We start from the raw sequence: 22,500 nt of genomic DNA, 5'->3' as shown, positions 1-22,500 counted from the left end.
AACTTAAATTTAAAAATTCGGCCGATTATTCGTCCGCAATTTGATTCTATATTCACTTAAATTTAAGACATCGTTGATGCAATCGAGCCTTGAAAACGCTTTCGCTGTTACTATGACGATGATATATAAACACCGTATACTTTTTCTCCTTCTATACCAAACGCAAAAATCTACGTCGAGGAATAGTCCATCGCAGATGTGAAGGAATAGTCCATCGCAGATGAGAAATTTTAGCAGGATATTCATTCTTTTTCTTTCTCTCATTTTCCTTTTCTTTCTTCTTCCTTAAAGATCGCTTCTGATAATTCTCCATCATTTTCATGGCACCAAAGTACGACAACACACGCGGAAGACTCTGTCAGGCGGGTAGTATTTGCAATACAGTAACCGGGGGAAGATTTATGATTTGCGTAAGAAACATAAAACTATGTAACAGGCACCTGTAGAAGAATCAGTTCTCTCCGAATTTCTATCAGACTTTCTTCAAAGCTTGGAAAATCGCGTGAAAGCGAATTTCTCTTGCAAACAGTTACCGCAATACTGGCCTCCGATCGCCGTCCCCATCGTTGAGACACATGTAAAAACGCTCGTCCTAAGCGCAGCGATTAAAACTGAACTTAATTACTGAACCCAAGACGCAGGCACCCACTGAGGTTCCCTCTCGAGCGAATTGATCTCCGTGAGAAGCTGATTATACGCCCGATCTGTATCGTTATTGAGGATAAGCATGTCGAACAGGTGGCTATACTTATCCTCCATCTCACGCGCTTTCTCGATTATATCCTTCAATTCCTCTTCCTTAAAACTCTCGTTGTTCTTAATTCTCTTCTGCTTCAGCTTCTCAAGGCTCGGAGGTGCGATAAATACAACGTATGGCTTTAGATCCGAATTTCGCAGGATCTTGAGGCTCTGAGGATGCAGGTTTAACACACAGATTTTCCCGGAATTAACCACTGTTCTGATGGCCTCTACAGACGTGCCATAGTATGCTTTTTCGTACTCGCCGTGCTCGACAAACTTCCGACAGAGAATATCGGATTCGAACTGAGCACGAGAAATAAAGTGGTAGTCCTGGCCATCGACCTCAGAATCCTTTTTCGGACGACTTGTATCTGGAAATTGGAAAACAAGAAGAGAATACGCACTTGTGTTGTTGGATCAATATTATTCAAAAATATTTATTTTTAAAGTTATATAGTAAAATATATATAAATAAATAAATATATATATATATATATAAATAAATATATAAATATATATATATATAAATAAATATATATATAATAAACGCGAGGAATTAACGAGGAACGCGATATTTACGAGGAATTGCCGCGGCGAAACGTTCGCTATCTTGCATCAATCTTTGTCTGAGTTCGTGTCGTCCAATATTAGGTGGTCCGATGAGTACAATTGGCCTTTTGTGATTTGCACGAGGATAATATAAGGCGACTTCTTCGTAGGTTAGCACTTCCTCGCTGTCATAATCTATGAGAAGAGACGTTAAACGTTAACGGAGAATAGTTTTTACAAACAATTTATAATTGATATTAAGTTAATTATTAAAGTTAGTTTAAGATTTAGGTGTACCGTCTATGGCAGTTGTCGCATAAAGTGGATACCCATCATCGTTGAAATTTGCACCGAACTTGTTTCGTTTTTTCTTCTTTGGATTTTTTCTCGCGCATAGTAACGTGCTGGATTTTTTCGAACCTCGCACCGTCGACTTGTCGCCAGCTATCGTCTGTTTCATGGATTCTCGCCTATATAAATAAAATTAGAACGTATAATGCATCGAATGTTGTTAACATCGTCACATACTTCTCGATTAGAGTCAACTCACTGATGTTGAAACGCTCGACTCGGTATCAGACCAGCCAGAGTCTGGTCCTCCTCGCCTTCTCGATACGCTTGCCACCAGTTAGGATCCTCTTGGGAAATTACGTGGAGTATATCACCCTTTTGAAAACTCATGCCCAACTCTCGGCACGGTATGTATGGGTCTTCCTCAGGATCGTAATCGAAATGCGCTCGTATATGTATCTAGAGATGTGAATGGTAGAACCTTCATGATTACAAATGTCACGTTATACCTGCGATATTATCCGTGCAATAAGGCCAGAACAACACACGTTTTGTTTACTACCAGCATCGATCTATAAATAATTCTGTATGTGTGACTTGCCAGCACTAATGTGCCAGCGCCGTTAAGATAAAGGAACAAATGTCACAAGCTTATGTATATATGCTTATTACCTTCGCTTTCGTTCATATTCGTGTGCGTTAGCTCAGTCAATGCAGATACGCTCGATAAATATTAATTAAGCGAACGGTAGAATGATTCTCTTAAATGGCATAAATTTTCCTAAATTGCAGATATCAAGAAGTAAAAAGGTATTCGCAAGTAAAACGATCAATGTCAGCGGTATCTTGGAAATTGAAGGACGAGCATTTTCTATTTGACATTTGCCCTTTCACCTCCAACGAGGTCACCGTCGCAATATCGGTTGTTCTAGTTTCAAGATTCAGATACGACAGTCTACATATCTTTCTGATATGCAAGGATGTGATAAATATATCAGGATATATGTTGTATAGTCCGTATACCTGTGTCGTGTCTTCTCTCCTTAAATTATTTCTGTGGTTTGTCGGAGCCGGAAGTACCAAGAACGTGAGACTACCCTGCATACCAGCGAGAATGTCGCAGACCTCATTGACGGTCTTTCCGCGCATTTCCACTCCATTCACTTCGAGAACTTCGTCGCCCTCGTGCAGAAGTCCCGACTTATCCGCCGCACCACCGCGTACGACACGTCCTTGTGAAACGTTATACATGTATTAGATATGTATCTCGGTGCTTCTCAAAATTGAACCATAAAATCATAATGAACTGCCGTATATATTTTTAACGGAGATTACAGTCCGAAGAGATGAGACTAGAAGTGGATGTAACAATATATACATGTTAACGCATGCTTACCTATGATTACCGCATCTCCCTCGTTCCTAACGGTAGCACCCAGAGGTTCGTTAGTCTTTTCAATTCGAATGATTTTAATGTTGTCAACTACTCGGGAATCTTTCCAGCTAGACGTCGGACTAGGCGGGCCGCTGGGTGGCGAGGACGATGGGCTCTGCTTCCTTTGTAAGCCTTCCACATACGAAACGATGGAGTCATGCGCCAGAAGCAGAGCTTCCATGTCGTAACTTGTTAGAATACTCGTTAATTCCTCCACAGCGGCTATTGTTTCTGCTCCGCCAACACCTGTTGCAGTTGACGATGATTGCCATTTTTCTAGGATATCGACGCACTAAAACATCACGCGTCGGAATGTTAGAATAGTAATATAATATTTGAAGCGGATAAATAATGACGAGATATTCAATACGGGTAAGGGCTTTTTTTTCCCATGAAATATGTTAAGTAGCGATAGTCATATAGACAGTTCGGAATTATTTATATTCTATGTTTGCTAAAATTAATTGGAATAAAAATTTTAACTTAACGTTTGTAACTTAATTGAATTGTGCAAAAAGAAATAATAACAGAAAGAAGCAGCATCGTTACTAAAGTATTTGAGATGAAAATTGAGCTCTTAAGAGCTCTTTCATTATTCCAATTGATTTGCCGATATCGATGTAAATCGATACATCGACTAGTCTCACGACTCAAAAGAATATTTTCAACTGACAAACAAAGATGAATCGAATGTTCTTACAGCAAGCGTGAATATGTGAATAATAATTAGACATAGACATTTCCTTTAATCATAATTTAAATTAAAATTATTAATTTCACGTACATCTCGCGCTAGACTCGATGCGTCCTCGACATGATGTTTGAAAATCTTGCTCGCCCTCAGTCGATTTTTTAAAGCGTGACGAGTTGCCAAGGCGGACGCAAATCGATTCTGCACCAGAAGTGTCCGGACTGCCTCGAGCTCGGCTTCGACACCTGAACCCGAAATACCAAGAGCACCTGAAATATTCCGCAGCTGTAGCTGCAGCCTCTCCAGCGTAGCAACGACCTCGCCGTATGCTGAAATATGAAAGGTATACTTGTTAGAAACTTCCTTGCGCGGAATCTCGTGCCGCGGCACCCACTGTTTATTTACGCTACGCAAGATGGATTGCTATAAGAGCTATAGAGAAGAGCTATAGAAGAATACTATACTATATTTAGTAACGTTCAATTTTCAGCAACTTTCAGAAAATTCTTTAAATACCGTTCTCATGTCCATAAGTTGTGAAATTAATTTTGCAAGAGACCTAACGCAAACAAAATCAATAAAAATTCTCTTGACTAAAAAAATTCTCTTGAAACTAGCGCGAAAGAGACGAAACATAAAGTTGAAAAAAAGTTGAAAGGTCAGTGTGTACCAATAAAATTGTACCGCATTAAAATTTACAACTGTGCCGAGTTATGTTAGTTTTCTTTTGTGAAAGGATATGCAAAAACGTATTTGAAAGAGAAAGACCGCTTACTGAGGGGTCTGGGAGGTTCATCCACTTCTTGGAGCGCATTAGGAGTGGCGTGCGTGACTCGGCTGACGCCGGTGGTCATCTCGTCCTGTGCGTAAGCAAGATTTTCCTGGCCGCTGAGGCTCGTCGCATGGCTCTCCAAAGCTTGGAGCTTTTTAGAACCACGGAGAGAATGGCTGAGCATTTCTTGTCTCTCCTCCTCATCCTTTCGTTTCCGTAACTGCTCCTGCAAGTGCACGACATAATCGATAAACATAATTGATTGTCCATTTCATAAACATAATTGATTGTCCATTTTTTCCTTTACAAGATATAAAAATGTTTGTAAATTCAAATTTTACGACAATATAGAACAGAATCCTTTCCCGTATGTATTCTACTGAGCCAAGACTGTCAAAATGAAGATATTCAAATTCTATCCGATGGTTATTTACTTAAAAATATACGACACGTCTCTTCGCATAAAATAATTCATATATTTTTTAAACATTACACATATCGGTTTCAATATATTTCAGATGATAATCGTGAACGCAAATAATAAGATAATTTTTTAAGAGATATAAAAAAGGGGCTTTCGCCAAAATTTCAATAAACTAAATTTATTATATATTTATTATGCATTTTTTGCATATTCTATGCAGTATTTTTTTTTAGCAGTAAGACTACGATACTAATATTTCACAAATTTCGAAAAGGTAGTACTATTTCGAATCTGTGTTTTTTTTTTTTCTTTTTTACAGCGTCTTAAAGAAATCTTATTGAGAGTTATTGTAACAATTGTGCCGATTATGCAAGACACTGCGAAATAATTGTTACATGCAACTGTATGTAACGAGTCGTAGTGAATCGCAAATGTGCGGCTCACTGTGAAAATTATAGGGCACTCTATGCGATTCGCTGCTCGAACAAATTAAAGAGTCCTTGAACGGTATCAAACTCAAGGATCGATCGGACGTCTTTGCGAATATGTATTACTTCATCAATTATTTTGAGATAGCTTATATTCAGAGGAACAGTACGTTTTTAGTTCCGAGTGTCAACTAAATCTGGCAGTGCACATCAATATATGTATCGCACATTCCATCTACGCGCATCTACGAACAATATTTTCTCATACAAGTCATACAAGTTTTTAATCTACAAAAATATTTTAAGTAAAATCTCTCTTGTGGCACGAAAGTAAAATTTTATTTTTGCGTAAACTTTTTGCTAATTTCGCGATTTAGCAATTTTATCAAATTCTTACCCTTATTTTGCATAAATTTATTATACTATTAAAACATCAAATATGTATTTGTACATATACAAATATATTGGATGAAATAAAACAGATTTTTTGCTAATTTCATGCAAAGTCTTAATAATAATAATAATAATAATAATAATAATAATAATAATAATAATAATAATAATAATAATAATAATAATAATAATAATATATTGTCATGAAATTGTAGCTGAATATTTATATAGGTAGCTAAAATTCTATATTTTATTCCAAACTTATTTTCGATTTGAGCCATTTGATGTGTTGACGTTCAATGCAATCAATATTTTATTTTTAATGATGAATCGTCGATATCTCCTCTTGATCAGGTGGCACGAATTTGTCATGTCGAATTAGCCGTGTAGTATTTCGTAATTCGTGATCTACGCCCACCAGTGTCAACCGATAAGGTTTTATCGTTAGTCAGCCGTTGTGCTTTACCGTAAAGCACAATTGCGTATAGCAATCGTGCGATAAAAAATGTTTATCTGTGTAATGCTGCCGGCAGTCGGCAGCAAAAGATACGACTCGTAATTCTCATTTATATAACAAGTATCACGTTTTGCAGCTACGCACGACAACACTACAAGGGTTGAAGGGTAGAAATACCTCGGCGAAGCCCCGTTTGTCGCGAGAATGAACGTAGGGTTTCCTGCTGAACCCGAGCTTGTCCTCCCGCACAACGTGCCTAGACCAGGCACAACGTGGAACGAGTTAAAAGTGTCATGTAAGTGTATGTAAGAGATAAACGTAAAAAAGAGATGATTATGACAATAAGACGGATCCTCTCTCCGGGAAAAACTAGTGTTAGTTTTCAGTTGCTTATATAAGATCTCTGAGCGACGTGGAATATCTACAATCTGGTCCAACACGTGACTTCATTTCGATAAGAATCAATTTATGAAACTTGACAGAATAGAATAATAAGTTATTAAATTGAACTCTCTGAGCGAGAAAACTCTCTGTGTGAGGCTTTATATTTTTATTTTTATAAAATTATTAAAGATTCTCAAGCAGCGGCATACGGGGATTAAAAAATGTAAATTGAAAAGTGGACATTCGATAGATTCGATGGATATATCAGCAGCTAATAAGAAAGGGAAAAATAAAGAAAGGTGCGATTTAATTTGAGACATCTGCTACAGATCTATCTATTTCGAGATATTAGAGCAGCGAGTCGAATTGAAAGTCTGAGATGGATCGTTCGTCTTCTTGAGGCAGATCAAGAAAGGAGTCCCTGAGGTTAGGGAAGCGAAAACCGGACAAAAGAGAAAAGACGAAAGACGGAGAGCTGAATGTAGCAGGCCTGCGCAGAGTCACCCCCTACGTCTACACCTATCGAAACCTTAGCAACGACTACACTTGAGGCATGTAATCTTAGACTATCGCGGGGTTCTTTACATTCCAGACCGCACTTGACTTGAGGCAGGTAAGAGCGTGCGGTGTGAGGATTCCATAAGATAAACATACTCACTGCCGGCCCCGACGACGCCAGTCACGTAAGGGGTTCTGGCACATTTCTCACACTTACAGATACCGAGATTATATGAATTTCAAGCGCGCTGCGCTGCACTCGATTCACGAATATATCCAAGTCTTATCCGTGACATCGAGTCTCATCGTTCAACGGATGGATCTCTCTTTCGTGATATCCCTCCCCCCCTCTCCCTCTCTCTCTTTCGAGTTTTAACAAAGCTTCGTTTCAATAAAACGAAGCTCAGAAGAGCGAAAGAGTTATTCGAACTGTAGAGCTTCGTTCTACATCTATAGTTTTCACGAAAAAAAAAAAAATTCTTTCGTCTCTATTTATGTCGCTAAGAGCGCGTTTGTTACAATTTTCGTTCGGAAAAATTGTCGTTTGAGAGCCGTATAGGTGCCTGACAATCGTGCGTTTCACGATTGAGATGACTGGAGGATAAAAAAAAATGAAATAATTGAAAATTGTTTTTCGTTTGATCAACGTTTCTTTAATAATTTTGGGACGTCCATTAACGTGCTTAATTAATTTCCACTCGTGAAGGATCGCGCGATCATTTGTCGATCGAATCTCGGACGCTTCTGAATGTGCTGGCAATTCGGAAATTGTGTACGACGCACACACGACTACGTCACGCGTCGTACGTCCCACTTGGGGCTTCGATAATAACCATTGTCATCGGCTTGGAATTTTCTACGCAGGTGCTCATATGACGAGCGAGTTGTACGTTCTTTTAAATAACGATCTGTGTCATTTATCGCTTTCACAACGCATGACATCTATCCACTCTCACTCACTGGTTGCGCGATATTATTCTCACGGTTAAAACTTGTCGCAAAATTGTCCCGGATATTTTCCCGGAGCGAAATCTCCATTAACGATATTAATCCGATCGCAGGGCAAAATCGTAAATTCCAACGAAAGCAAAAAGCAGAGTTTTATCGCCACGACGAAATATCGCCAGGCGGAAGTTCCCCATTGGCAGTTTACGAGCTATACCGCCGAGCGATATTACGCGCGGTCAAATGCCCTTCTTCAATATGCAAATGTCGTTTTTCGCGTAAAGCTTCCTTTTTACGAGCTTACGTTTATCATGTTAAGCAAAATCGACACGTTTCGCGGCGATTACCGGCGGCGGCGGCGGCGGCGGCGGCGGCGGCGGCGGTGGCGGCGGTGTAGGTTGAACGCGTTAATTTGCGCTCAACGCATCGAACAGCGAATCGATCATCGATATTACACCAAATTTCTTCTTTTGACACATGCGGTCTCGCTATCGCGGTCATTAATAATAACGAAGAAACGAGACACACATCGTGACACTTAGCAGTTTTAAGCGATTCGCGTATTCGCGAATCGAGCTCGAGTTCTTCTAACAGACTTGGATTCGTGACTTCGATTCTGTAATGACATTCCGAATGTGTGTTAGGTACACACATATATCTAGCTCGTATCTTTTCTTCTTACGGGGCGATACTTACATTCCGTCACGTCCCTCGAAATTCGACGCGAGATTTCTGGTGGATCCGCGCGCTTCTCGAATCGCTTATCGAATCGCATGCGTGCTTACGTGACTCGACATGACTGGGGGGAGGGGGGGGGGGAGGGGGTCGAGAGTGTCCGCGGGTCTCTCTCGGTCTCTCTTACCTGATATTTCCTGATAGAATGGAGCTGCTGCTGCGTCGGTTCGGCGTTATCGCTCGTCTCAACATTATTGTTTTGCGTAGAGAAGCGTAGATTATCTTTCGGCGGTCTGGCAGGTGCCTTCTTCTGATCGCGGGGCGGGATGGCAGGCTTGACCCCGTTGAGACTGGCCTAAAAATTCATTCCGAAACAGCTCGTATTAGTAGTCCCCACGTGCCGCCCTGATGCCGCGCGCAAACTATTCTGCCAAATTTGCCAACTCTTTTCGTCTAGACTAGCATTCCACCTCGGTTTACTTTTCCACCTTGGTTACTTCCAGGCAGACTATTCGTACACCCCCACGAGTCGAATGAGAGGCTTCGTGAAAAGTCCCGCGGTGGGACTTTGTGTGTATGCGGCACGCGTACACACAAGTAAAGAAGGATAAGAGGAAAGAGAAAGAAGAGGAAGCGCGCTGACGCAACAGATGAGCGAGAGAAAGAGGGAAACGAAGTGAGAGGAAGTAAGAGATGCATGCGCAAGCAAGAAAGCATGTCGAAAGCAAGATTGTCGAATGGAAGTAAAGCGCCGTGATTCAACAGCGATCGTATCGGAGATGAAATAACATATTTCTATTTATTTATTTTTAGCAATTTATTTTTAACAATTTTCAAAAATTTATATCGAATTCTTTTTTTCTTAATAAAATAATATTGACATAGAGACTTTGTATTAGACTTTTATTTATTTTATTTACTCCGATTGTAAATTCATTCATGATAAATTCATTTCTTCGTTCGAGATATATTAATTGAGATATGTAATTTACGAGTGTGTTTATCAACATCATTCGCATGAATCGACGGACGCACGTAATTTACTCCGCAAGTTTTGCTGCGCGGTTCGTGACTATTTTACCATGCTGTTGACGACCACGCGCATTAAATATCTCGCATTCCTCTACGCATGCCACTCATTTTGCGTCTTCAATTGAACGGCGGTCCTTGCACATCTTTCTCTTTATTTATCTTTTGCAATAATAAGCGCGATAATAAAATGAATTTTATTCAAATGTCGTACGTAAACGTTTAAGTAAATGAGTCAAGCATTGTGTGACTTTTTATTCAGCGATTTGACTTATTCAACCGATATTATCGGTATCAAAGAACTTACTTGATACATACGAACGATGCGAATTTTTTTTAACGATGCAAGAACACCGTTCGAATTGTACGACGAAAGCTTCCGGGCAAAGTCCATTGCGGTTTACCTGCCGTTCGAGAGCGTCGACGTGCGAACGTGATTTGAGCGAAGGATTGTCCAAAGTGTGCATCTCTCTCGGTGGTTTCAATGCGCTCCGCTTCGTATGTCCGTCATAGTCAGGTGCGTCGTGTAAAATGATCGAGCGACGATTATTAACCTTGTTCCTCGACGTTTCGTCCTCCGTACGTCGGAGGGAACGTCGCGCGATTCCCGACACTGGGACAAAGTCAGGAAACGCACGGAACGAGGAATGTCTCGTGATGATGTGCGCCGATGTGTGCCGACGGATCGTTAAATTCGTCGAAAGGTCGGGCATGCTTCTCCAACTGACGTGAAATTTCACGCCATTGTTGGATGGCACGGACGAAACGTCCCATAACTTGAAACACCTATATTCGAAAGACAGCCTCGAATTCTTCTGATTCTGCGTGTTTGGCGAATCGTCGAGGCAGTTTTGTTGCGCGCCTTTGTCACGTCGTCCTTGGTTTTGTGAGTAAAATTCATTAGAATCACGCGTGTCGTCGAATAGACAACGTGCAGCGATACGCTGCTTCGCGGAGGAGAACTCGCGTAGGGAATTCCGAGAATTTTGATTCGCTTCTTGGACGAGGGACAGCTGGTTGTCGTTGTCTGCAACTTTGAGAAACGAGACATCGTTCTCGAACAATGAGACGCTAATCTCGTTCGGACAATCGGAGACAACCTCCTCGGCTTCCTTCTCGAAACCGACGGATTTTTCCGAAGAGAAGAGGATGCTCGAGCGAGCGGAAACGCCGATCGCTCTTGAGAGAGGAAAAGAAGTTGCATTATTATCAGCTTCGTCGGGGAAGGGCTTCCGCCAACTCTTGGGGAGTTCCTCTCGAAGAACAGAGGACAACGGATGTTTTCTGCTTTCCAGGAATCTTGGACGCGTGGGAATGTCGTGGTCCTCGAAACAGGGATTCTCGTAATAAAGCCTTCCACCGACTCGATCATCGGACGAGCTCCACGAGAACTCGTTGGGACTTTTCGTCGTTTTGTTCATGACGAACGCTCGTAGGACAGGATCGTTAGAATGAGGCTGCGTCGTTGCGTTAAGGTGTTGCGTGCTGTAAGCGCCATGCGGATTGCCGTGCCCGTGCTGCAGAATAGAGTGTAAGCTGTCGCATATTAAACTCTTGACTTTGGATCTTACCTTGTTCAAGTTGCGTTTATTGTCTATCGTGCGCGTGACCATGATCTCTTTAGCGCTACCGTCAGCACTAGACAGAGCTGTCGCGAAGCTATTATCGTTCAGGGAGAGGCGAGGAGAGGCTACTACGAGTGTGGTAGTCGTAATCGTAGTCGTAGTCGTAGTCGTAGTCGTAGTCATAGTCGTAATCGTAGTAGTACTCGTCGTCGTCGTCGTCGTCGTCGTCATCGTCGTCATTGTTGTCGCGGCGCACAAACTCCCCTCGTTAGCGACACTCGCGCGTTCGCGTTTCGGCTCGAGAGTGTTGTGCTTGCTGTTGCCGGGGGTCTTATTCGGCGGTGGGTATATCGGGTGGCACTTGGTGACCGGCACGAAATCCGGCGGACAGTCTACGGCCACCTCGCGATAGGGCTTGCCGCCCACCACGAGAAAGCTGCGTTCCGTTTCGTTATGCTCGAGATCGCCAGAGGCCTCGCTCCTTAGTGTCGAATAGCCACTGGAGATTTGCTGATGCCGCTTCTTCTTGGGTCGCTGGCGGGACGAGGAAGACGAGGAGGAGAGATTGCTCAACTCGATACCGAGAAGGTCATCGGTCGAGCCGGTCCGGATCAGCTCCTCGATATCGAGACTCCGAGTTTTCGTCTTGAGTTTGGCTCGCTCGTCGTTCGGACGACGCTTCGTCGAGCTCTTGCCGGATTTGCTCGCTGGCTCGGCATGACAAGGTTCCGCGTGCTGGTCCTTGACGCGGACAAGCGCGGAACCTTCTTTCTGGTCCTGCGAGGTTCTTGAGATTGAACATTGCTCGTCTATCAGTCTGGTCAGATCGGAGACTTCGTCAGATCGCAGTAACCCCTGAAGATCCTGCAGGTCCGTCAATCCGTAAGCGGGATTATCGAAGGACGTCGTATGACCCGAGTCCCGAGTACGACCAAACAGCGATGCTACCTTGATGTCGGGTACCACTGTCGATCTACACGGAGAACCGAGGTCTATCCTTCGGACATCGTAAGTCGGGGAGTCCTTGTGGTTCTTGCTATGCCTGAGCATTAAACTGGTATCGAGGGGCGCCGTGCTGTCCGATCTGCCCGACGAGCTTCTCGGACTCGCGGAATCGTCGCTACACGTCTTGAGCATGGTGGGGTAATCCTCTTTCGCGAAGGGGTAATCGTCCTCGATGTCGACGCTGGACTCCTTTTGTCCGCCCACGTCCTCGTCGACGTTCGCGTACTCTTCAAATGCTTTCAAGGTGCTTTTCAAGTCGACTGGCGAGCCAGTCGTGATCAGGCTATCGCGATACTTATCGAGTCCCAAGTTCTTCTTGACGGTTTTTACTTTCTCCACTTCCTCCTCTTCTTCCTCCTCCTCCTCCTCCTCCTCTTCCTCCTCCTCCTCCTCCTCCTCCTCCTCCTCCTCCTCCTCCTCCTCCTCCTCTTCCTCCTCCTTCTCCTCGTCTTCGATATTTAGTTGGATTTTCAGCATAGACGGCTCAAGACCGTTGCGGACGTTGATCGTTCTAGCCGTCGCGTCGGTGACGTCGTGCGCGCGATCATTCGCGACAAGTCTAGCACGTCCGTCCGCGATGGTGTAAGTCTTAAAGGTTTCGTTTTTGAGGTTTAGGGAGAGATCGAGATCGCTAGCGCTACGGGGACGATGCTGTAGCTCGTTCCTATAATCGGAAGAGCGGTTCTTTACCTTGTTGGGATAGGCCTTCTGTAGGAGGGTGTCGGGCACATCAACAGGTAACTCCCGGTGATGGCCCAGGGCGCCAGGGGCCCACATCTCATCGGGCCCCAGTCCCTCCTGCGGCTTCTTCGCGTCGCGCGAGCTGCTGTTGTTGTTCTCTTGCAACTGCAGTTGCTGTTGCTGTTGCTGAGAGTGTATGTCCGTCACGCCACTACCGCTACGCCTTCGGGACCTAAAAAATGAGAGAGGAGATTCCACGTCAATGTAACGTCACTATTAATATCACTATTAACATGTACTATTTTTCAAATTAACGCGGCTTCTCGTTGGTAGTATATCGTAATGCGCACGAAACTATAGTATAATAATATTCTATTATATTATCGAAAACTCGATTAGAAAAACTAATAATTAATATCTAATAAAAGACAAAAATATTAAATCAACATTAAACATAGATTATTTATATCGTTCGATACATTTCTGCCGAGAATTTAAGCATATTTTTAATTACGCATCTTTATAAATATTAGTAAGAAACGTAAAATAAAGATAAAATAAAGGTAGTCATAGAATCAAATAGGTGGAACTTAAGTTTCTATTTTTACGAGATAAATGAATGTTCGAAAAAAACAATAAATAAACGAGTAAGTACATCTTTTAGTATACCGAGCGATGAAAACAAAGTGAAGGATAACTATGTGGTTATATATATATATTTCTCACACGCAACTTGGGTGATTGGGTAAATTACCGGCTGTTACAAACATAAAGTAGTACGTCGGGGTTATACTATTATGCATTTGGCAGATAATTAGGTATCTTTAAAACGTAATTCGATGCACGCGGTGAAATATCTGACGACAACGTATTATTAGAAGAGAGGGTCATACTTGCGCGATAAGAAAGTCTCGAGAAATCAATTCCGTTGTGATAGTGGTACTATTTTCTTTAGTACAAATAATGAAAACGGTAACGCTACATGCGGTTAGTGTTTATGTTTCTTCAAAGACATTCTAAACAAATATGCAATCCATCTTTCGCTGGAAAGGTAAGTGCTATTTATCTTAGCGATACCTCTTTTACCCATCTTTCTCTCCCCTTTTCCAGAATATTCCTTCCTTCCATATTTTTCGATTTCGTAAAATGTGACGGTGCTCATACGGAAATAAATTCAGCCGCTATATATCACATGACTCTCTCGATAGTGCACGTTACATGATGTCTCAAACGAATGTAAAATCTCCTGGTCGTTCGGTCGTGTGAAAAGTCTCGGGGACATGCACGCCGGACATGCAACAGACCAGGAAAGAAAAACTTTCTCGATACGATAAATCCAAAACGTATGTATTGCAGGTTGTCAGTCGCCGTTTTATCACGCTCGAAAAAAGAGATCGCGGTAATTATTTTTCGTTAAAATAAAATTGCTCTGACTAAAGTAGCTTAAGAGAACCGCATAAAAATCCACAATAAATCTCATATTATCGCGAAATATCAAATGCGTTTTATTCACTCGTCTACTGATTAACTACAATTTTTAGGCAAATTGAGAAAATTTGCTATAAACATGTAATTGGATTATCTACTGGATTCTCGAAATTATCATATTTAAATGCGAATTCAATTCTTTGCGCTACGAGTTTAGATGATATTACAAAATGTATCTAAATTCTTTTTGGTTGCGTTGCATCATATCAATCGATAAATATATATAAATTTTTTCGGCAATTAGAAAAAGACGTTTATATTGAGTTAAATATCTAGAGATAAATTTACTGTTTTTTCTGATTTATTGTGTACGACTTGCAATTTTTATTCACGTAAACTAAATAAAACGTCAGTATTAATTCCGATAAGTAGATGAATTAAATATGATGCACGAGCACACTGGAATAAAAATATATCTACAATAAAAGAAAACAACCTTGTCTGTTCATGTGTATCATTTTTGAAAAATAAATATTCATGTGTACCGTATAATGCCGTATATTGTTTCACAACATGTATTTGATGTTGAATATTAAAATATTACAAAAAAAGGGATGATGGTTTATCGCAAGCTTAAATTCAAACGTAAAAATCGAAAAATCTGCGTTTTTCCCAACTTGACGGCGCTATTAAACATTCGGCGCAATAACTTCCATTTACGAATGCGTGTTTTCTGCTTTGTATCACGGCAGCGCGAGATATTGGAAATTAGATTCGCGTGACAAAGACTGTCCATCTATATACCAGAAGACCAATACCACAGAGCACCAATCCAGGCCTTTTCGCAGATCTGATTACACTGCGGAGCATATCGCTCGGAGTATTCAACACAGGAACGCCATTACACTCGTTTGGCCCTTACGCAAATATGCGAGTGCAAGGGTTCATAGAGCGGACGATAAAGAAGGAGACAATGGAAATCGCGAACAAAGGCGATGGGAAATACGATAGGAAATACGATACCACGATTCGATATATACGTTTGAGATGCTCTGCATTTTCGATGGCATCTTATGCAATCAATGCGTTTAATGAGATCTTCAGAATTCCTGCGATCTAGATGAGAGATGCAACCATCGCGTAACCGTTCTATATTTTTCTATATTTAACAAGTATCTCTGTCTATCTCCGTAACTTCCACTCGGCGCTTGGTGTATAAAGAAATTGTAAACGTCGCAGGCAACAATGGCGCATTTAATTGCGTATAGAATTGTATCTCTCATTGAATAGTGATAGATGGAGAAGACGAAATATTCGTTTAAAATTTATATAATAGTCTAGAATAGTCTAGAAAAGTTTGACAAGCAATTTCTCTATAGATAGTTTTCATCTTTGGAGCCCCTCTTTTTTAGAGGCTATCGACCATTTCAGTTTTAAACTGAAGCTGAATTTTAAAGAAATTTACATTTTTAAAATCGCTTCTTTTTTGCAACTGTCGCTCTTCCCGTTTCATAACTCAATTACAGTAAAGGGAAGTAAATTAAGATGGAGAGCGAGATCTGATTTCTGACGTCCTGATGACGTTCGGCCGGATTTTGCCAGGAAACGCCGCGAGACTTTGTCCCTTTACGCCGTAAGAAACACTGTGAATTGTACTTTCCAATAGTTAGCCGATCGTTAACGCGTAAGCATGGTTTGCACCATTGGGGCATCCGTTCCACTCGTAAAGCTCGTAATGGAAAACGTGTGCGGGTCACTGTGCGAGCAGCACATCTGTGATGTGTCTACCGCATCTGGAATAAGCTGATCGGTCTGTCGGGTCTTTGAGAGGAGAGGCCATCTCTCGATCCTAAAGGGCAGGCCCGATAATGAAAATGCATTTCTAGGAAAAACCGACAGGTGAGGTCGGGCCAATTTCGAATCGAGGCATCGAGAAAACTTTTCGAAACTTGTGAGTGTTCTTTAATTCAGGCCAGGTGCATTCTTTTCCCGGGATCGAGGGAAAAGAAACCGAATCGATAATCCGGTCGAGGAAATGATACTATTTGCTATTCGCAACAAATAACAACGGACGAGAAAAATCATTGTTCCGTGCACAGGAATCCGCGTTTCTGTGTATGCGGAATGCTAGAATGCGTAGAATTCAAGGATTAAAAAAAGAAAATATTACATTGCATTTATATCAATTTGAAAGATGATCGGCTATAAGGTAAATTGATGATAACGATAATAATCTAACTTGCAGCGTGGGCTTTCATCCGTGAGTTTAACTAAAAGCTAAATTGACTCATAAAAGCTATATTACAGCATTATATCTATATGATGCAATCGAAAATAATAATATATAATAATATAGCCTGTAATTAAATCTTTATAAAATATTACATACTTTTCCGTCGTCTATCCCCGGCAAGAGAGAGAGAGAGAGAGAGAGAGAGAGAGAGAGAGAGAGCAGCTTTTCGCGAAAGAGATTTAATTTAAATTAAAAAGTTCTTTTTTCGCATTTTCCAAGTTGGCCGAATTAAATTTGACATCTATTTTACAATTTACAATATTCTGCAGAAAGATGCTTTTTATTCTATGCGAAATGCGATGGTTATTTACATAAAAAAGAAATATGATTCCGCATCTTATTTTATGAAAAATGTATCGCGAAAATTTAATCCTCGTCGTTTCCACGCGAGGCAAATCTCGCGTTTAAGCCGTTAATTTATAGTAATCACGGCCGAAAAGTATATGTATATACGAGTGAAAGTATCGCATGCCCCAACGAAACGAAAACTCGCAAAAGGAATGACGAAGTCTCTAATGACGATGGTATCGACGACGGTACGTACGCGTACCCTATACGAATCGTGATTCCTACGAAAGGTCACTCTTGCTTTCTCAATTAATTTCTCCATTCATGCCTACATTTTTATCGTATTTTATCATTTTCTCTTATCGACGAACGCCTGCCTGTTTGCGAAATCGCTATTCGCTCGGTTTTTTAGCGTTGCTCACGATGAGGTCATTGAAATTCACGCGAACGCACAAAACGACCGTGACTGTGCCGTGGGCCATGTAATAACGGCGCGTCATAGATCATATTTTGCGGCGTGATTCGCCGGAATTCGGATCGCGTGAAGATGCATTTTGCTCTCGCGCGTATTTGCGATGAACGATAATCGATGGTAATCGATATTTCGATCGATCGGAGGAATTCGTCACTTTTTCCGAGTTGATTCAACGCGATACGCCCGCGATACGCGACGGGGTCGATAATTAAACGTCACGGTTCTTAAGGTCGCGAGAAGCTAGAAATATTGATTTCCCACGCCCAATAAAGATCAAATTTATTTTTGTAACTTTGACGCTTATCGATAATTACGGCCGCGCTCGTCGAATGGCGCCCCGCCGCCGAATGTGGTGGTACCGTAACGGTGCGGAAATCAGGTTGCTAAATTACAACGCAGAGTGTAACTCTATCCATATATTATGAACGAAAAGACGCGGGCGTGCTCAAGGCCCGAACGATTATTCGCGTAATCGCGTGCGAAATATCCGCGATCTATTATATAATGCGAGTTACACCGGGATGGATGCGTGATTACGACACCTCGCGTGACTTGGATTCCTTGGACGAAATATTTTCAGTTTTCGCGCAAAAGCTTTGTACGAGCTTTGTACGAAAGGACGAACGAGTTTTGACGTAGGAAAATCGCCATCTCTATCTTAAAATATGTCATAAATATGAAAAGGAAAAAAATATAATTTGTCCACTCTACCTACATGCGTAGCATGTCTTGGCGGTATGTTATGGCAAAAGTGTACATTTGTCATTGATATAAATTTCTGCGTGAAAAGAAATTAAAACTTGTTTCACGGATGCATCACCATTCGACCATTTCATTACGTTCGACAGCTGGATTAAGCTGGCGTGAAGTAGCACTTTAAAGCACTTAAAGCGCGAAACAATAATTAAACTGGATTTATTCAAACTTACGTGCGCAATTGTTATTTAAATTAATAATATATATCATATATTATAACATTTCTATTCGACATCGTCGTACCAAAAGACGGCGGTGCTTAACGACGCAAATACGACGCCGTTTACTTTGACACCCATTTTTCTCGAATTAAACAGATATATCTTAATCTGTATAATAAAAGTAAAACGAGCGATTCTGTGAGCAGCGAGTGAGTATATTCGTAGTGGTCTGCGTTATATCGCACTATCTTCATTATAATGTATTATTCCGTCCCTGGTTTAACGATACCTGTGGAGGCGGGCAGACAAGCAGGACTGCAGTCAGGAACGGAAACACGTGATCTCCCCTTGTTTCGAATTCCACATGAGAATTCGCGTTTTATGTTCCCAGAGTGAAGAACAGATATTCCCTAGCGCGATATACTATAAAATTCACCGCGAATTATTCTACATTCTATTTTACGCGTGTCTTACACGTACTTATACGTACGTTCGTTTTAAATTTTATCGAGAGGCATTTTGTACGCGCGTTTTACGCGCGCTTGAAATTTCACTACTTTCTATCTGTCTTCCATCTCCTTTATCTCTTTCTCCCATTTTCATTCTTCGGAGGAATCGAGGAATTGAATATATGAAGAAAAAAAAAAAAAAAAAAAAAAAAAAAAAATACGAAGAAAGAGATCGAATTACATACATGGCGCGACGAACCTTGAGCTTCACAATGATCAGATGCATCGTCATTCGTTTCAAAGAATAAATCGAGATCATTAATCATTGATTGTAAAGCACAACATTACCTACGAATACGAATGTAACTCAGTCATAAATCTGAAAAGAAATGACGATTTAAAGAATTTATGTACATATTTATGTACAGATTTTAAGCAATCGCAATCGAAAAAGAGAATGTAATCGCTTTCCGCGATATGCCACATCCAAACGTGTCGTTTCGGCGCGTATCGGCGCGGAACGCAAATATAAGCCGGCAAATTATTGGGGCGCTCGATAGACAATCTTACGCTGGTATTTATGTCCCCTAACTGTGATAATAACGCACAGTTATTACCGAGATCTTCGGAGTGTATTAAACTACAAAAGTGGCTGACTTGATAACAGGCGGATTACTATTAAATTATCGAGTAGCTACATCCCATAGAGTGAGTACTTGGCACATCGAGTTAGAGCTCTCGCTTCCTACGATATATCTACCTATGCATGAAACTCGGCTCTTCCTCTCTAACTCTTAACAGATATCGTTAATTAAGATATAAGCAAATATAACATGCATATTTCACATTGGCTCCCGTAATTCTCCTGTTTCGATGAAAATGTCCAAGTCACTTCACGAAGTTAAGCTTGCCATTAACGCGTACTTTTAGATGCGCGCGTATGCCTATTTTTCTTCGTAGATAATTAAACGGTACGAGTTGTAATTTCAAACGGAGGCGTATCCTGCAAGCTTCACGTGGAATAGCGATTGTGGATTCGAGCGGAAGTGATCTTCGTGACATTGCAATAATCGGAAAATGTGCTGTCGTTTACGCACAATTCGCGCACGCTTTGCGCGATGGACGTATTACGCGTATTATCGTCCGAGTCGCGCGATACGTTACGAGTATGAGCGAACGACTTGTTGTATGCACTAATTGTAATGCTAAATATTATATAATAGAGATATTTAGAAAACAACATTTCAAACGTGTATATGCATGAGAACTATTTCCAGTTATGTACTGTTATGTATTGACTTGGAGTAATGGAATGGTAATACGCGGAGATTTATGATCAACCTGGCGATAGTTTGACAGTGTTCAAACTGAAAAGTATTGACGAGTTCAATTGTCAGAATTTATCACTTCTCTGCCAATATTTCGTGCATCCGGAAGTGCACCAAACGTATCGACACAACGTAATTGTGTCATCATGCATACTTAAATTATGCATCAACTATCGAAATGTACAAACGTGCGTAACATATTTGTTAAAAGAAACGACATGTCTGAGTAAAGGGTACTTGGCAAAAGGTTAAAAAAATTCAAGAGTACTATCGATCAACTAAAAAATCGGATTAAAATCGCTTATTTTCAACTCGCATGCATTTGTACGTGCTGCAGTTCACACAAAACAAAGATAAATATTCTATTAACTTCACACAATGATGATAGGAACACAAGGTAGGATGAGGTATTACTTGCAAATTACAAAAATTTATTTTTAGGATATCCCAAAACCATCTTTGCCATCCGAGACACTACTTTCAAATTTCAATCTGCATTTTTCTCTCATAAATCTTTGTCGACATATACGTCTGCATCAGATTCGTATAAAGAAATCGCAAACTATTCGTATTCCCTATATCATAAATACGTATGGATATAAAAAAATATTTTCTTGTGTTTTTTTTTTATAAATTCTCTATGATGACGGTAACGAGTTGTGAAATAAAAGACCTTAGACAGCAAAATCCCTTTCCCAATCGTAAATTTTATTATTTCCCGTGCTACGTGAACGTGACTTCGACTCTTAATCAATTTTTCGTGACACGTTGCGGTAGAAAGTGGAAAGAGAGACAGAAGGAAGAGGTAGGAAGAGAGAGAGAGAGAGAAAAATATTCTAGAGAGAGAGAGAAAAATATTCTAGACGATTTCTTTTCAATAGTGGCGAATGAAAAATCGAATGAAAAATCCCAAATGTAAAACGTTCCTTTCCGTTCGTGCGCCGTGTCTCGGCCAATCCCGATCTTCTTCGCGTCGCGACTCGCTCGGTACATCGATCGCAAGAAGATTCTCGATCGCGCGCGCGGAACGAAACACGGCGTGTAAGTTGCATGCATCGTGTCGTATCGTATCGTATCCGCATTGAGAAGCACCACCTACCAGTGTAGCGTTTTGAGGATTCTCATGGCGCGTGGACCTCTCAACGGCTCGTCCTTCGCTCAAGCCTCATGGACGCTCGCGCGACTCGCGATGAAGCTGCGTACAGGCGAAGAATCTCAATGCGCGCTCCCCGCGGCGCCGAGACCTTCCGGTTTTCCCGATTCTTCGCCGATCTTTTCTTACGATCTTTTCTTACATCTCCGTGACCTGACATTAAATACTCTTCAGCCTCTCGAGAGCTGTCGTGCGTTTTCGCAACTGACGTTGCACACTTTGGCTTTGATTTTTCTCTCTTTTTCCTATTCTTTCTCAATACGACGATATCTTATATTAATATATATATATATATATATATATATATATATATATATATATATATATTCGCTCATATTTTCTAGTACCAGTCGGTTTCAATATCTTTTTTGCTCCTCCCTGGATGCATGTCAGCCGTCGTTTTTTTATTCAGTTGCAATTCACTTACGGTCTTGCGAATGTTTTAATCTTGATCCGACCTTCGTGAAACGCTTCTACATTCCGCACACGATCTTCTGCTTCCTCTCTTACCACACCCCGTCGCTTCATACCTCGCCAATCGCGATGTCATTAAATATTTACGCCCATCTCTTCGCGAAGAGCGAGTTCTCCATGCCGCGTATCTTTGCGTATTTCTTTTTTTGCTAACTTTCTTCCATCTTTTTCTGTTTTCGATATTTAAACATTCCGACAAGACAGAATCGCGTCCTCGTGCTTGTTCCTATACCTACGTGAATCTGTTGTGACTCGAGCGCCTTTGTTCCTTACGATTTCCTCGACCTTCGAGCTTTTGTAAAATTCTTATTTGACCTTCGAATTCCTCGGTCTTCCTATCACCACAGAAATCTTAACGCTTCAGTTCAGAACTGTTTGTCATGAGATTTATACATTCCTTCGTAAGTCACATCATAAACACACCGTGACTTTTCCCAGAGTTTTTCCCTTGCACGTTCTCTTCCCCTCGTGAGGATTGGATCACTTTACACCTCGCACTTACTCTCACTCCTCACTGATTCTACGCGTCAGCGTCCGTACATCCGTGTGCCGCGCGCACGGTGGCACATTCCACCTGTACACACGTACACTGAGAACATAGAAAGAATGAGTGAGAGAGAGAGAGAGAGAGAGAGAGAGAAAGAGAATGCACATACACAACACCGACACACGGCTTTATACGCTCGATGCCCGAGCGCGTATACGGTCACGCGACGGACGCTCGACGTGGAT

General features: G+C 41.3%; 1 protein-coding gene across 3 annotated transcripts in view; it reads right to left on the bottom strand.

Moving 5' to 3' along the window:
- Positions 1–22,500, bottom strand: part of LOC105429604 (protein PALS1) — a 67,559-nt gene that overhangs the window by 1,731 nt on the left and 43,328 nt on the right. For 2 of the 3 annotated variants that reach the window (XM_089079265.1, XM_089079266.1), the window contains 11 exons: positions 12,725–13,195; positions 11,284–12,619; positions 8,871–9,038; positions 4,483–4,705; positions 3,801–4,036; positions 2,978–3,308; positions 2,605–2,813; positions 1,841–2,040; positions 1,588–1,760; positions 1,321–1,485; positions 1–1,112 (listed from right to left, as the gene is read on the bottom strand). The exon at positions 1–1,112 is cut by the window's left edge and continues 1,731 nt beyond it. In XM_089079265.1, the coding sequence (XP_088935391.1) occupies positions 622–1,112; positions 1,321–1,485; positions 1,588–1,760; positions 1,841–2,040; positions 2,605–2,813; positions 2,978–3,308; positions 3,801–4,036; positions 4,483–4,705; positions 8,871–9,038; positions 11,284–12,619; positions 12,725–13,195 (4,003 nt within the window). In that variant the 3' untranslated portion in view covers positions 1–621. The remainder of the gene's footprint in view (positions 1,113–1,320; positions 1,486–1,587; positions 1,761–1,840; positions 2,041–2,604; positions 2,814–2,977; positions 3,309–3,800; positions 4,037–4,482; positions 4,706–8,870; positions 9,039–11,283; positions 12,620–12,724; positions 13,196–22,500) is intronic. The other variant, XM_089079264.1, reaches the window with a different exon arrangement.

Source organism: Pogonomyrmex barbatus, unplaced genomic scaffold (assembly GCF_055798465.1).
Source record: "Pogonomyrmex barbatus isolate J1 unplaced genomic scaffold, ASM5579846v1 scaffold3, whole genome shotgun sequence".
Lineage (NCBI taxonomy): Eukaryota > Metazoa > Arthropoda > Insecta > Hymenoptera > Formicidae > Pogonomyrmex > Pogonomyrmex barbatus.
Note: the sequence above shows the minus strand (reverse complement) of the source record. Positions and strands in the feature narration are given on the sequence as shown.